Source organism: Corvus cornix, chromosome 1 (assembly GCF_000738735.6).
Source record: "Corvus cornix cornix isolate S_Up_H32 chromosome 1, ASM73873v5, whole genome shotgun sequence".
NCBI lineage: Eukaryota > Metazoa > Chordata > Aves > Passeriformes > Corvidae > Corvus > Corvus cornix.
In genome coordinates this window covers 114,335,314-114,352,760 of record NC_046332.1, presented here as the reverse complement: position 1 = coordinate 114,352,760, position 17,447 = coordinate 114,335,314, and the positions used below count along the sequence as shown (strand labels likewise).

The 17,447-nt window shown below is 40.1% G+C and overlaps 1 protein-coding gene across 2 annotated transcripts in view; it reads right to left on the bottom strand.

The window, feature by feature from the left end:
* DSCAM (DS cell adhesion molecule) overlaps positions 1-17,447 on the bottom strand; it is a 445,238-nt gene that overhangs the window by 369,140 nt on the left and 58,651 nt on the right. For both annotated transcript variants that reach the window (XM_039553264.1, XM_039553256.1), the window contains exons 2-3: positions 13,754-14,071; positions 8,977-9,123 (exon numbers count right to left, since the gene is read on the bottom strand). In XM_039553264.1, the coding sequence (XP_039409198.1) occupies positions 8,977-9,123; positions 13,754-14,071 (465 nt within the window). The remainder of the gene's footprint in view (positions 1-8,976; positions 9,124-13,753; positions 14,072-17,447) is intronic.

Below are 17,447 nucleotides of genomic sequence, written 5' to 3'. Positions count from 1 at the left end.
CAATTACGACACAATTTTGGTGGTGGTAGAGAACATCTAACCAGTTCAATACTTTCCTGTACTCTTACTTTTATAAAAATTCACTGGCTGTAAGTTTTCTAGATATTTTTGGCACAGCAACTGCTCACAACGTAAAATGTTTAGCCTTTGCATCTACCACCTTTCTGCAGCAGGACAGAGCATCTGCCCCAGCACAGCTTGAGCTCACACACCAGATCACAGGCTTTAAAAATTCGCTTGATTCTGACTAAAAGGTCACCTGGCCTCCATCGTAACCTTCCTCCAGAGGGAAAAAATACATGCAATTAAAATGTGGCTTTACAGATCAGGAGCCCAGGTACCACACTGATGTCACAGCAAATGAAACAAAGCTCTACCAGATAGGCACCTCCAATTCTTTCTAATGAGCCATTCCTCTAATGAGCCTCTCAATTAAAACTGGACTCCTGACAGCGAGGGCAAACCAAATGAGCATCTGTATGACCATCTACATCTACCTAAAAAATCATGGATTTATCAACTTAGTAACACTGTGCTCCACAGTGATGTTAAACAAAACTATTTACCTGGTACAACACACAATAATAGAATATTCTGTTTCTGGGGTTTTTTCCAGATGTCACCTGTAGCTATCGCTTTGGATGTATTAAAAATAACCTAAAAATCACGGCTGGTGGCAGTTTTGCCATCCTGCTCCCCTCAGAGTGCAGCTAAGCCACGTCCACAGTCATAAAGGATTCCCAGTAGCAAGGCACACACTCATTAAAATGAATCTCATGCATCAATATTGTCCCCTCACATCAAAGCTGTCAGAGCTCGTTGGTGTTTGCTCAGGTTAGGCTGGGTTCTGATGGGAAACCTCAAGCACACAGTGCTTAATGTGGTCACCTACTTATCCACAGCTGCTCAGGAAGGTGACAAGATCACAAGCTACTGGCAGGGGAGATTTATAAGGAAGAAAACAATGCTACAATAGCTGTTTCAAAAAGCAAAAATGAAAATAAATCATAAAACCAGACCTAAAACCAGCACACCGATTCATCAAAGCATGTCCCTGCTCATAGAATTTTGATACCAAATCTGATAGCACTGAGCTTTGCTGTCTATAAAATGAGACACCACCCCCCTCCAAATCCCACAATCAAACCAAAGGGATGAAAATATTGCTTTAAGTATGCAAGAAAATATCTATGAACCAAAAACTGCCTGAAGAGTGGTAAACAAAGAGCAAAGACAAAATGGAAAAATGTTGAGTGAGCACCTGGGAAGGTTAGCAGTCAACCTGCTCTTATTTCTCCTTTAACAAAGAGCTGGTAAACATCCAGTTCATTTAAATGCAGGCCATATTTATTTGAAGGCTTTGCAAGCCCCAGAGAGAATTAATATTACAGGAAGCGTGGGGGCTAGAAAAAGCTGGCCAGATGATAAAATGGGATTCACCTAGGTAAATGAAAGAAATTTCAAGCACATCTGGAGAGAGAATAATGTGACACAGATATTTCCAGTGAAAGACTAACTGTGTCACTGGATTCAACCATGCTGAAAGAAACCTCTTCATGACTGGCAACATCAATAACAAGGTGGTAAAACAGAACAGTTTGGGCATCAGATTGGATAATGTTATGCATGGTCCAACAGAGCCTCAGGCCCATAGAGAGATGTGATAAGTGCCCATATATGTGTGTGTATATATATATATATATATATATATATATATCTGTATACACAGACTGATGGAGAGGGAAAGAGAGGGAAATGCATAAACCATTAAAAAAAATAAATATTTGAAGCCTTTACCCAGAAGCAGACTTACAATCCCCTCTCTCTGTCTCTGTTTAATTCTCAAGAAGGCAAAAGCAATTCTAAAGGGGGCCCGAATCCAATCAAGTTTTTCACATGCTTTAGTTTAAGTAGAGAGAAAATAAATTAAAGAGTTGAGCAAAAAAATTGAGAAAGAGGATTTGGGGGCTGTTGGGTTTGGGTTTTTTATTTTGGTTTGTTTCAAAGCGGGAATGATGGAAATGAAGGGCTATCCACAACTGAGCAGCAACAGAGGGAAAAGAAAAATTTTGATACACTTTTCTCCTAGGCACGCTTCATTACTGAAATGTCAAAGCCACTGCTACTATTGTGAATCCCATTAGTATTAAAATTGCAGGATACGGTGAGACAGAGCAAAGTTTGACTTTCTGAAATTTAACCACCACGACACCCCACTCGAAGTTATTTTTCTCCTCCATGTCTTACAAACAGCCACCAATGTTCTCTGCCCTCAGACCAGCCAAAACGTCCAGTCACGCTGAGGAAAATCCACAAGTTCCCTCTACAGGAAAATACCAGTCTCTGTGATATTAAAGCTCCATTTCACTTTTCTGAATGATCAGAAACAACTCCTATGCTACAACCACATTGCTCATTTTCCTCTGTGCTATCAAAAAGTGATTCTGTGACGTGTGGCTTGGATGCTTTCCATCTTCATCCCTTCAAGTGACTCCCACAAGGCTGTTGAAATCCTTGCATCCAGTGCTACCAATACCATAATTTTAAAATTATTCACCTGATCAAAATACTCCAATGTAATGGAATAGGAAGCAAACATGGAGCACAGAGTAGCCAGAGGAATAGTTTAGGTTGGAAATGACCTCTAAGATCATTGAGTCCAACCATTAACCCGTGTCCCTAAGTGCCACAACCACACAATACACACACGTATTTTTAGCACTTCCAGGGATGGCAATTCCACCACTTCCCTGAGCAGCCTGTTCTGACCACCCTTTCACTGAAGAAATTTTTCCCAATATCCAACCTAAACCTCCCCTGGCTCATCTTGAGGCCATTTCCTCTTGTCCTATTGCTTGTTACTTATAACTTCCTTCAGTGAACCACTTTAAATATGTGGCCTTGCTCAGGTAAAATTTTAGTTCTCAGTGAGACAGAGGAAAGTGTGGAAAATGTTTGCACAAGCAGGAAGTGCTAAGTTTTAACATCTCCACTTTCTGCTCTTATAAGACACTGTCCTCTTAAAAGAGCAGAGCTCTCAGGAAAAATGTGGAAAACTCGACATTTCTTAAATAATGCAGTAAATATTTTTTTCCTAGGTCCCTCAGGAAAATAACCTTGCTGAAAGAGAAAGTGAGGAAGCAATATATTGTCTTTAGAGATGGGCAAGTGCACTTTACGTGTCTTTAGGAAGCCTGGAAAACACATTACTGTAACAGCAAACCTACAGCCTGACCTGAGCATGGCTGAATGCTCCTCCCATCAGATTTCCAGGGAGCCATCTTCATCTCCCTCCACCTGGAACCAGAAGAAATCTTGCATGTAGAGCATTCAGTGGCATAGGTTAAATGCAAGGTGAATGCTTGGGTTTTGGCAACTATGGTTAAGCACTGACATCAAAGCAGAGCAAGAAATATTGCTCATCTCTGCTAGACACGGCCTCAGTCAAATGGCTGGACTTAATCCCTGTGGTCACCAGCAATAATCTGATTCTGATCACAGGACCACTCTCCATAAAGAGAGTTTGGGGGTTTTTTGTGCTATGTACAAATCTCATGGCTGAAAAAACAGCTCTTTGCAAGCGGAGCCACTGCTATAATCTCCAAAGCCCCCAGAGCCCAAAACTGCAGTGCTGTGTTTTAGATGTCACCACGTGATAACTCCTGGCAAACACTGACTGCTTACTGTCAACTACAGCAGTTCAGAAAAGCCCTTTGTGCAGAAAGAGATCCAAGAGCCCCTGAGCCTTTTAAAGACGAGACTTGAGGAACTGTGTGTAAATAAATAATGCAATTCATTACGCCAAATGTAGGTCAGTGTACAGCAGTGACACTTCTCAAGCTGTGGTCCAGTGTGACTAATTTCTGGTTGATGGGTACTAGGCTGGCTGGAAGGTTCATCAGTTGTCACCAGCACGTCAGTCACAGCCCCTCAGGGAACCGTGTTCCATCCACGCTCACCCACCTTTCCTCAGAGCTGCTGTTCTTCCAGTGCACACTCAAATATGCCCTTGTGCACAGTTGGTACTGTCTGTCTCGCTGCTTTTCTACTTTTCTTTTTTTAAGCAGCCACAGTCCATGTATAAATCAGAGAGATTCTTGCATGTTGTGTCATTAGACAGAAAAATGGGAATTCAGAAAGGTCAGGGCACGAACCTCCTCATGATCCTGCTCTTGGCACTGTTCAGAAACACAGAAAAACTGAAAATCCCTTGCAGTTATCAGGATCAGGATCGGAGGCATTCATAACAGAAATACAGCGTGCACTGACAGACACAAGTTAATTCTTCAGTCTTTGTTTATATCCATTCTTCATTCTACTCTTCTCTCTTTGCTGCTCCCTTATCCTGACCTTCACTTCCAGTAATCCCTTTCTGCCCTCCTTCCCCTATAACCACACCCATCCTTTGCTCTCACTGGGACTAATTAAGGCATGAGCGGACTCTGCTCTGCGTTTTCACCTGGGCACAGCACAATCCGTGGTTATTTCCCCTTCCCTTCTAGCCCAGCTTCACCGCTCTGCGTGTGAAGAAGAAACAAGCCAAGCACTGGACTCCCCTCCACCTCACAGTTGCTCAACAGGAGCAGGAGCACAATCTGGGCTGTGGCTCTTTCCTATCATCCCTTGGGTTTATTATTTTGATTTTTTTATTATTATTTTTATTCTTTTTTTGGCTGTTATTTCAAAAAACATACTTTGCTGAGCTCTTTGGTCCTGCGGGGCTTAGGCTGCCCTCCATGGCTATAAGGTCAACACAAAGCCGACTCCAAAAGTCTCATTCTTTGGGAATGGTTTGTGAAGGAAGGCAGGAAGAGGGAAAGGAAGTTTTATCTTTGAGCAAGCCATGTGCAGCTATCCATCAGATATTCTAGGATGATTCTAGGATTAACCCAGTATTCTAGGCTGATTTAAGCTTTTATGTTTAGTGCCATCTAATGAAAACTCGTAGGATTTGGTTACGGGTACAAGAGAAAACTGCACAGCCTTGCTCCCCCTGTAATAATTCAAATTAATTTCAGACTCGGTTTCAAGTCAACTGACAATGCAAAATTCTTCAGAAAAGAAGGATTTTAGGAAAAGGACCCTGTGGACGCAGCTGTAGAGCTTGGTACAGCAGTTACCTGCACTTTGTGAGCTCCTTGAGACTTTTCAGGGTTACCATCAATCCTTCATTTTGCTGACACCTCAGAGCTTGTCAGACACCCCTGCAAAATTTGTTTGTTAAACAGCTGTACCCACTGGACAGGCTGAATATTCCAGCTCACAATTATTACTCAAAATGGAGCTTTCCAGTATGAAAAAATTTCTGTCTTTGTGTTTGAGGTCAGTGTTTTCTGTTCTTCCTCAAGATAGATTCATCCAAATAATTGGGTTTGCCTTGCAATAAAAACCTTTTTTCTTGCTACCTTGGCCCCTAGAGGACACCCAGTAAAAGCTTTTTGACCCTAGATTTTCTGTCACATCAAAAGAGAAAATGTAGGAACAAAAACCCCAATTCTGGAGCTGTCCCCTGACAGACAGACAAGCCCCTGCATACCTTTCCAGGCTGCAGCTGTCCTTGCATGTGGAAACTTCACAGAAATTGGTATTTCTGGCTCCAAACATGGGCACCTTCCCCTTTATTGAACATAGAGGCTGCTCTACTGGGATACTCCTTGGAAATGCTTTGGTAATAGGTCTTAATATGTTTCAACTCCCAATTACTTTACAATAACCTGGAGGCACAACATAAAACTGCAGCCAGGAAACAGAAGATGCTCTTGCCCAGCTACATTTATTACACTCTTCGATTACTGTGGACATCACTGAGCTCCCTGAAAACCAAATATACAGATATGCCCAGGATAGCACATTGTGTCAAGAGCAAAAACCTTGTAGAGTTTTAATCAAGGAACACTCTTCTTAAACACTCTTTCTAAAAAGGCAGGATATTTTTACCCTATAAAAGCTTTCCTTTGTTTCGGTTTTTTTTTTTTAATATTGCATTGCCATTAAAAAAAAAAGAAAAGAAAAAGAAAACTGACATCTACAACAGTAATTGCTGAAATAAAGGATTCTGGTTCATCTCCCCATCTCTCTATCCTTGTAGTCAGAATGGGACTACAGATAGAAAAGTATATTAAATATTTACTCAAGGTTGTTGTTGGAAGAATTGCAGTGGGGTTTAAGTCCTCCAAAAAAAGAGAAAAAAAGGCTTCTCTGGCTTCTGTTTGGAATTGTATCATCTCAGTAGAAATCAAAGAATCATGAAATGGTTTGGGTTGGGGGGGATCTTAAAGCCCATCCAGTGCCACCCCTGCCATGGGCAGGGACACCTTCCACTGTCCCAGGTTGCTCCAAGCCCCATCCAACCTGGCCTCGGACACTGCCAGGGATCCAGGAACAGCCACAGCTTCTCTGGGAAATCTGTTTCAAATCCTCACCAGCCTCACAGTAAAGAATTTCTCCCTAATACCCATCTGACCCTTCTCCGCTTCAGTTTGGAGCCATTCCCCTCGTCCTGTCACTCCATCCCTTGGAAATTTTCTCTCCCCATCTTTCTTGTCGGCTTCCTTCAGAAAATATTCTCATCTCTATCCTCTCCCCCACACACACTTTCTTTTTCTCTTTGCTTTTCTTACTTTTCAAATAAGTACGACCTTTTTTTCCCCACTGAAACCTTGTCCTCTTCAAACCACAATAATCCAAGTTTCTCTCTTTATATTCTTTCCTTTCAAAATAGAGGTTTCCCCTCAAGATGGCTCTCATTTTTGTTGATGATAATGAATAACCAATAAATCAGTTACTTAGGAAAAAAAAGAAGAAAATAAATCAGAACTTGATATTTTTCAATACATAATGGTTTCCAACACTTTCCTATGTGCAAGAGTAAAGAATCTGGTCTTGCACACTAAAAAAAATACAATAAATGGGGTTTTTTATAGCATCCGTTCTAATGAACAATGTTTTGTTTTCATTTAAATTCCCAACTGCAGAATTGAGTGATTATGAGATAATAAGAATTTTTTTTAAGTTTGTAATAGATTTTTAATGTTTGTAGCCTTGTCAACCACTGTCAGAGGGTACATTAAGGAAAAAAAAATTATTAGATTTAGATCCATATAGTTAAATGTTACTACACACTTGTATCCCCCCAAAGTTTGGAGTTAAAACCTATATAGGCTTATAAAAAATAGATTATCTGTAAGTGGCAGCTATGATGTTTTGAAGAATTGCCATATTTTTTCCCCTAAAGAAGAGATTACAGAGACCTGGGTGTCCCCTACTCCTGATTCCAGGGTGAAGGGCAGGATTGAGCCACTCTCAGATATCACAGGGGTACAAGGAACTAATGCTGAAGTAATTAAAAAACCAAATTGTGTCCTCTCAATCTACGTTTTCAGAGAAAATATGCACGTTTCCTTATAATACAGAATGAATAAACTCAAAAAATAAATCAAGGTAGTTACCCATGAAGACATTCATTTTCTTTATTCCAGCCAATACTCACACATACAGATGTACATACACCGTGTAGCAGATTATTTTAAGACGAAGCAAAATAAACACATCCATCCACTGTTGTGCTAAATACTTCCAATCATAGTTTAGATAATCTTAAGCATAATTCTGTATCATTTTATACATAATAATGGAAAGCTTGTTTGTGCATTTAAATACAACTCTGACCTGTGTTGGCTGAAGTGCTGGTGAGTCCAACAACTCAGATATCACAGACCTCATCTGGGTGCAAATGCACCCAGTTGCAGTTGCTCAATGACAAAAAATTAGGATATTATCAAAATCCAAGAGCCCAATAAGGAAGTGAATTTACCAAGCTTAAACAGTGCACTAGCAACAGAGAACAACTGATCATCAATCACATGGCTGTTAAATATTTACCAAATCCCTTGAAAATTCTTTGAATTATAATTTTTGAAAAAAAATATTGCATGGTGATGTCAGGAATCAATAAAACATGGAGAGAAATTAAATCTATCATACAAGTCATATGGAGACATAGGTATTTCCATCAATGCCACAATTTGTCAGAAAATAAAGATTATTAATATACTGAGGAGGTGTACAAAAACATTTCCACACACCTGAGCATCATAAACAGAAACATATTCCTAAGCAGACTCTGCAGCAACATTTAACTCAAACTACTTTTTTCCATTCTGCACAGCCCTGGAACAATACATTTCCAATTTCTGCATGCATAAATCATTTGTATGTGTAACAACAGCTGCACCCTGCATTATATAGAATTCAGATATGTACTATACTGAAAATATTTCTCCTACCTATTTGTTCTGCCATGAATTTCTTACAATGTTTATGCTTTAAAATGTTAGATTTTCTTTGCCCAAATTCCTGAACAATGCCTCACATTTTCTCCCTCTGTCAGTAAATGGATTAATGCACATAACTGCTTTAGTACAGATTGTTTCACTTCAATATGTTCAGTTTATGGCAGTGCTTAAGCCTCCACTGTTATCTCTGAAGATATTTGGGATTAAAATGCTATGAAAGTATATATATTGATTACATACCTCATTTAAACATAACCAAACAAATTTAGACTCAGGATTTCTTCTAATCTGTGAGTAACATCACCACTAAAAATAATCACAACCCAGCACATGTTTATGACACTCAAATTTCTTTGGCATGCACGAGCTCTTTATCAAAGTTAAAATGCAAACCCACTGCCACAGCACCCGAAAGCTGGTTTTATGTCTGGTATAAAACAAAAAACATGTTATTTTCCCCTCAAGCAGGCTAGAAAAGCAGGGCTGTCTGAAGCCTTCATGTCACACACAGAGAGTCACAGGGATGCAGCAATGCTGAAGTGAGATACATTACTGGGAAGATGACATCTCACTCAGCTAGAATTGAACCAAAGTAAACATCAGGCATTTTGGGGGGAGGGGGGGGAAATCAGGAAACATCTCTGCCATTGCCAGCTGGAAAAAAAAAGCCATAAGAGCCTACCTGAGACAAGCGAGACTGTGTCTTTCTCCCATGAGACAACAGTGATGTATGCCTCCACAGAGGAGGGGATAATGCACTTGAACACTGCTACATTGCCTCTCATGGCTTTCTGGTCCTCCACACGGACTGTATAGGGTTCCCGTAAAACTGCAGGGACAAGAGGAGGGTTTGGTAAATAAACTGCAGCCCCACATCTCACCCACTTCCTCGGTCAGCCTCACAAATTGCCCCCCAGAATCAGGCTGTGAGCTCTTGTCTCAGTGAATGACACTCATTTACAAGGCTGATTGTGAGTTGATGTGAAAGCATTCCCAGACCTTTTTGTTTCCTCAAAATCTGCATCTCTTACTCTGTGTTCTTTCCTCACCTAATTCTGGGAGGCTCAGATAAGGACTGCAGAGTTATGTGGGTAAATGGTGTTACGTTTTATGTTCCTTGTCCGCTTTCCCCAGCCGCATTTCCCTTCACAAAGGGTTTTCTGCTCATCAAAGAGCAGAGGGGTAAATGCAGGTGCTGTGTGTGAATTAGACATCCAGAGCGGAGAAGAGAAGGTCAGTGTCATTTAGGATTTTGAAGAAGTGAGAACTGAAGGAGAAAATCGATAGAGGTGACAGAGAGAGAAAAAGAAATGTGTGTCAGGAACACAGAGGAATGGGAGTAAGTAAGAGGAGAGATACATTTGATTGACCAGCCCTGAAAGAAATCAGTTAATGGTAAAAAAACCCAGAAACAAAGCCACAATTGTATTAAACAAAAACACGTTATAATAAAACCCAACATGATTCAAAAAATGTTTAGAGTCAGAAAATTATTTGTCTTGAGTCTGAAAGAATTAATTTAATGGACAAAGAGAAAAAAGAACAACTGGATGGACAAGGAGGATAAAAGCACAACTGGAGAAATCCTTCTAACCAAATTAATATTGCTGGGGTGAGATGAAGTTGCACTGGGTAGGAGAATGGAAAGAAGGGAAATCTTGAAATAATCCCATGGAGAGCGAGGGATGAGCATTTCTGTGAGCAAGAGTTCATGGAGAAGGTGGCAGAGCAGAGAAGAAAGAGATGTTGTCTTCTACAGCAAATGAATGGCTGAGACAGGACAGACAAGCACAACAAAGACTCTCCACAGGACCACAAGGTCAAGGTGCAAAAAAAAGGAATCACCACAGCCAAAAGAAACCATTCCAATGAGAACAGGGAGGAATACACTGGAAATTTCTGTGTGTCTGAGACATGCACCTGCCTGAGGGTAAAAGTTACTGGGAAGAATGACCCCAGTGGAGCAGCAATGCTGAGCTGCCACATAACAGGGACATTTCTTGCCCACATTTCCTGTCCACAAACACAGAGCAAGCTCATTTACACATACATTTAACCCCACTGATTCCAGTTGAAAATTCAGTAACTTCTTTTCCCAGTTTACAAAAGTGTTTCTACACATCAGGAGCACTTCAATTTCTAAGTATCTGCCCCACTTAGGGTGTATTTCAAGAAATAAAAGGCAGAATAATGAAATGTAACCAGTCTTCAAAATGCAAACAGCATCAGCTTTTCAAGTCCTTTGTTACCGCTGCAAAAAGGAAGACTGAAGTTCTCTATCCCAAACATTGCTATAACAATATAACTTTTATATTGTATTATATATTAATACAATTAATAATACTATTATAATTAAATATATAATTTATATAATTAATATAATTATAATTATTAATTAATATATAATTAATGTATATAAATATATAATTAAAAATTAAATATCTTTTTTAAAAGGAAAGAAAAACAATCCATATTCTATTACAAGATAGACACTAATAGTTTTTAAAAAGTCAATAATTTATTTCTAATCAAGGGCTAGACTTCTTAACCCTGTCACGAGTCTTAAAGTGATCTATAAGCACCTTTAATGCAGTGACTTTACAGCATTGGCTGCCCTGTGGTGAAGCAGCTCCCTAACCTTGTTCTACACCCAGGGAATGGCACATAGATCATCTTAATGAGGCTGACTTGTGTCCAAAGCTCCTGCTCCAGCTCTCATTCCCAGGAAAGGCCTGTTTAGCAGCAATATCCCAACATACTGCCAAAGGTATTTGTGCTTTTTAGATCACTTGGCCACTCTGAAAATCTGCCCAGCTGATCATGTCAATAAAATCCAACACGGAAACCACGCAGGGCACAAAAACCTGGAAAGAGGTTTATTCATTTCCTTGTTTAAAAGAATTTACATTATTGTGATTTACGAGGTCCCTCAGCTATAGCCAGGTCATAGTTTTGACAGTTTCCATGAATAAATTGCTGATTTTTACTTTTCCTATATATTTTTTTTTTTAAATCCCAAGTCCCCAGGTCATTAATTTATATGAGAATGTCAGCCTTTGCTACAAAAAACCCCCCATATTCTTCATTGCCATGACAGCACAGGAGAGCTTGAAGATAAAATGGAGACCTTTACTTCCATGTGGGACTGGCATGGAAGAGGATTAGGTTTGGATGTCCAGGTGTGGGGGTTATGATGTCTGGGGGGAGTTTGGGAATCTTTGTTGCACTATAGGTAAAATTACATGCAAAAGCACAATTACAATTATCTGTGAGCGGGAATTTTTGTATCTGCTGCCCATATTCCTGGGAAAAGAGGCAAATGAGCTCCAGACTTTCTCAAGCTGACTTTGAGAATGGGCAGAGCCATTTGTGCTATGACTAGATGATCCAGTGATTTCTTCTGCATTCTTAGGAAACCAATTGCTGTTGGAGTGCGCTGGAAGGAGGAAATTAGAAAAGACCCCCCAAAATCATGTTAATTGGTGCCAGTCTGAAATATTGTTCAGATTTCACATGAACAGAACTCATTTGTAAGCACCATGTAAAGAAATGAAGTTCCTAATTTCAAATTTGAGCAACACATTTACCATCAGGGTTTATCATCTGAGCATAAAATACACTTCACTGCCATGCACAGAGGACTCTCCAAGTTGTGTTTTCCTGTGATTGAGGGTTTACACAAACCCTTGGAAAAGATGCTCACTAGTAGCTGTGGTCTGCCATCACACACAGTGACAGCTCTGACACACAGCATCAGCTCATGGCAAGGCAGGGGACTCGTGTAGCTCATTATCCAAACCTCAGATTAACTGAGAAATTGAGTCAAATGGAGAAATGAGTGGAAACAGGGTAAAAAGTTAAAAAAAGAAAAGAAAAGAGGTAAAGAGGGCATTTCTGACTTGGCAAAAAAAGGAGTTGTTAACTTATGAGCCAAGCAGCTACACTACCAACTGCAAAGCCCTTTTTTAAGGCCTTTTTTCTATTTGGAGAGTTTATTTCTCAAGCAGAGGGAGAAGTCTTGTTTTGGAGTTCCATGGATGAATGTTATACACCTAAAGGAACACCAGTTCAGAGACTTAGCCAGAAACACTGCAAGTTTTAGCCTCCTTTGTATCACCACAGTAGTTTATCTAAGAAATGTAAAAATTGGAAAGTAATACTGGGAAAGAATACTACCCAAAAGGTGCTCAAAATGGAAACACATTAACAAATCCAGAAAAAGCAAAAATAAATACTATGTTCTCTCTAAATATAATTCTACCAGACAACTTGCCCACAAATCCATGAAAGTAAAGCCAAAATCTCAAAAAACAGCACCGAGTTTCAAACAAAGTTGGTTACGATGTGTTCATATGAATCTTTGATTTTCAAGCTTTTTTTTTTATGGACAACGAAATATTTTCATAAGAATCATAGACCATCATAGAACTCCCCTTATATGTAACATGATAACCTCTGCTAGATGCTTCTTGTGCAAGAAAACCCACTTTTCTAGACTAAAATTTTAATGAGACATGAATTTTGTGGAAACCTGGTTTTTATTCTTGCCTTCCAGCTGCCTACAAACTACAAACCTCTGAATGTTAACTAATTGTTAAGAAGAAGAGAATACATTTTATCATTTAAAAAGAAAGTCACAGGCAAATCTACTTGTTAACTGTTCACAGTTTTCCCTGTGAAACTCCTGTGAAGACAAATCTCCAGAGGAAGGGTTGTTCTCTCCTGAGAAAAGCCAAGCATAGCTCCACTAACAATAAAGAGCTTCCAAGGATTTGCATTTGCCAAAGGTCAGCTTCCAGACTACTTTTTGTTTGTTTGTTTGAATATCTTAATTAACTGAAGCGGGTAGACCAAAATCTTCAAAAACTGTGCAATCATGTGTTTGTGTGTTGTAACAAAAGGCCTGATTTTGATCCCTCTGTAATTCCTCACTGGCTGGCCCAGCCAGTACAGAAAACAGATGCAAAACCATTCTGCTCATTTGCATACTTTAGCTTAAAGAGAAAGCACTACCCGTGGACGCACATGAGCTGCTGAATCATTGCAGGGGACACAAATTTCTCTCACAACAAATCACAAGTGACCACAAGCAAAGGAGGAGAGGTGTGATTTTAGGCCAGACATTCCTCTTCTCTTCCAGCCCATGTACAAAAGCCGTCTTTTTATCACAGAGCTCTTTAATGGGCAAGCTTGGTCTGATTATTGATTTCATTATCAGTTCGTTTCTCCTTACATTTGTGCTCAATTGATCTTTGGAAAACTAGCTTTTCACCACCAAAAATAATTCGAACTGAGGAGGAGAGAAGGGAAAAATTCACCATATTACTTAATACTGTTAAGAGTTCAGAGGTTACACTTCTGGCTAATCTCCTTTGATTTATATCCGCTGCTACTCTTTGAAACACCCACATTCCCTCCCTCCTCAATCCCATCTGGACCCAACAAAAGCCCCTACTCACCAGCCTTAATGTGAACATCCTGACTCCTGATTTTCCCTGAAGGATTTTCAGCTGTGCAATAGTAAGTGTTATCATGGATTAAGTTATTAAAGCTTGAAGGAGGGAAGGGGAAAATTTGGAGAGTGCCATTGGGGTGGACGTGGCGGATCCCTGGGACATCGTAGATCTCCTCGCCCGTCGCTAGGTACCATCTGAGCGTCACCGGGGGGATCCCTGCTGCTGGACAGGGTACCAGTGTCCCTGTGGTGCTAGCAAACACTACCTCTTGCAGAGATGCATTGACAAAATAGAGACTGGCGTGTAGCTCTTCACTGAAAACTGCAAGACAAAAAGAAAAAAGAACAGACCTTGAAAACCTGAGAAATTTCAGCCACGCACAAAACAGTTCAACACCGCCACCAAATCAAACGCGACGCCCAGGGAAGGTAATCAAAGCATCTGGATGCTAATGTCAGCTCTAATAAAATGCTTCTTGTTTTCAAAGAAAATATCACCAGGTTAAACACAGTAAGTGGTTTACACCCAAAAGTAAAATGAGAAACCCCTTTCGGTGTAAACGGATACAGATGCGCTCACTTCTGCACTTGCTGAGGCAGCACTCTTCGTACAGCCTGCAAAGATCTATCAGTAATCTGCCTTTATGAAATTTCCAGTGACTAAATTTCTGCCTGGAACACAGGCAGTTTCTGTTAGCCTCCCTAAATTTATTTTTACAGTCTTTCCATGGCAAAAATAATTTATAAAGTAATAAAAAGAACTGAGCAAACACTGAAAAAATTCCCCGTAACTCCTTAATAGTAATACATATCTATACTTAATACAGATACAGCTTAATAACTGCTTTATATCATTGGTCAGGTCTTTCTAGCAAAGACCTATAAACCTAGGTGCCTATGAAAATCTTGGTTTTGTCATCCATGTGACTACAGGCCCACTCGCAACCTTAAACTGAAGATTCTGTATCACTGGAAAGAGTCAGTATTAGTCAGACTTCTGCCATGGGCTGTTGAGCTCACACTGGAGGGATTGAAGACTCCAGGTGGTTTAAAGGTTCCCCAACATTTCCTCTAAAGTACCTTCCTGACCTGCTCTGTTGGAGAGCTGATAAGCATAACACATGATTTTTGTTTTCCAATAAATGGTAGGATATCTTCCAACACCGCCAATCCGCTTTGTATTTGCATATAGTGCTCACTTGTAAAAAAAAAAAAACTTCCCAGTTGTGCTTGACACAAACACAGAGACTTGGATGTCTCATTATGTCTTGAAAGCAGTAGATTCTGACAGGATTTTCTAAAGCAAGGCATGTAAGGGGTCAGTTTTTGAAAAGGTGACCATAGTGGAGGAGATCCCAGTGAGCAGTGATGAGACAGATTTCAGGGTAGCCTTCATTTGCACAAGATGGATTCTATCAACCTGCAGAAAGAACTTGCAATCCCAATGTTAAGCCATGAAGTGCCTCATCTACCTCTGCCACTGCATCTTATGGTAGTTTGGAGCACAGAATAGATTCTTTTTTCCTTCTCTCTTTTGGTATCTTGCAAAGATACAGGGTGGGAAGATGTTCATTCTAAATATCATTAGGAGTGAAAAAGAAGAGAGCAAAACTGGCTCTGGAAATCCCTGGAAATTGAAAAAGAGAGGCCCTCCCCAATTGAGAAAGATGTCTGGCATGCAGGAGACAGAGATAAGTGAGCGACACAGAGAAGGTTGAAAGGTACTTGGAGATTTTGAAAGGAGAAATTTCAACACTGGAGCTGAGCTCCTGCATTTAGATGAGGCAGGTGCCAGCACAGAATAAAGTCCCTTGCAAAAAAAGTTCTACCTAGTTGGTGCAATCCCAAGAGGAACTCAGGCATCTGGAAAGCAAAAATAGGCACAATAAGACTAAGCACAGGAAGAAGCTGAATCCTCATTCAGAAGGACTGAATAAGATGGTGCCACTTTTACATAATCACATTTCTAATTATAGTTGTACTTTGAAGCAGAGAACAGTATTGTTGGTAACATAATAGAGAACTGGAAAAAAAACCCCAACAATTTGGCATTGTTCATCTGCTGTACAAGCTTTTCTCTACAATACAAATGAAACAATCAACAGGGCATTTAAATTTCCATTGGCCAACAAGACATTCATGTAGAAGTAATAAACACAGTTCACATTTGCCAGCTTTTATTATGCTGTGATGCTTCTTAGCAGATATTCAAGCAAAACCAGTAGATTTCCTGGCCAAGAACAAAGAGGTAAATACCAAATTACAAATGCCATAAAAATAGAGAATATCAGGATCTCTGTTTGACACTTCCATAGAATCTAACTTCCCAATCAAATGCAGCACAGCTGAACTGGAGACTCATCCTAGCAGCACATAACAATGAATTTTTCCAGCTGCTTTGTATCCCCTGTAGAAGCTTTCACTACTTTTGACAAACTTTCCATCCATCAGCCTGTACAATAGTGCTTCATTTTAAACCAGCATCTGCTACGCATTCATCTTAATGGCAGCCACAAACACACCAAGATCCCTGGAAAATAATCATAGTGCTGTAATGCACACACTTATACACAATGCTGACAGCCCAGATGCTTTTTGTGGTGGAATTCACAGCGTAAGCTACTTGGAGACATCCAATGACAAAAATGAGATTTCAGAAGCTCTTATTAAAAACGTATTTCTTTTCAACATTCCATAGGAAGAAAGGGATTAGCTGAATGACAGAACAAGCAATTTATTGAAACCTAATTGAAACTGAAACAAGTCAAAGAAGATGTGTAATTAATTATACGTTACTTAACGATAGAAAAGGATCCAACTAAACACTGTATTTTTGAGACAGCAGAAGCAACTCAGACTAAGAGTGGCAAGGGAGAGTGGTAGGGGAAACAGATGAAAGTCATGGAAATAAAACAGCAAAGATAAATACCTGAAGAATGGAAAAAAAAACAAAAAACAAGGCAATCATAGAAGAGAAACTAATATCCAAGGCAGAACTGAAAACTCTTGCAGCTGAGTGACTACACTTGGCCTGGACAGAGATTACATCGGTTCACAGTGAAAGGGAAGAAAAGGAAAAGATTCCTCCTGAATAGGGGTTATTTATTACTAAACCAATAATTCATGAGGGAAACAAGAGGAAGGCTGCACCTCAGCAGCACTCAGGCGCCCCAGCTGGAATGAAAAGATGACAAACAATCTACACCTGCAAGTACTTCGGGGCAAGAAGGCAGAGATTTGTGTCCTCGGCTGAGTAGTTAAAGGAGCACATCAACAGTTTATCAGATCAAAGGACAAGAAGCACTTCTGGATTCTCAGGCTCAATAGATACCAGGATCTCACTCATACAAGAAAGGGAAGAGAGGGAGCTGGGAGGGAAAAATAGAGGGGAGAGGGAGGGAGACAGGAGGTGGATAAATTTTTAGCATGTTCAATCAACATTCCTTACTCTCAACTGCTTGAAGTGATAAGGGGAACTGACAAAGCATTACAGCCGAGGAAATTTCTCCTGATTTTCAGAGGAGACAATGCTGCCAAGCTGTGCTTAGCAAAGTGCTGAATATGTCAGCCAGATCCAAAACTTCTGTTGGCACTTGAGAGATCTCTTGTCAACTAAACTGATTCTTTACAACAAGCTGGTCAGTGGGGCTGTGAGCTGATCTCCCTCAGCGAGAGAGACTGAGCACTGTGAGCCAGGC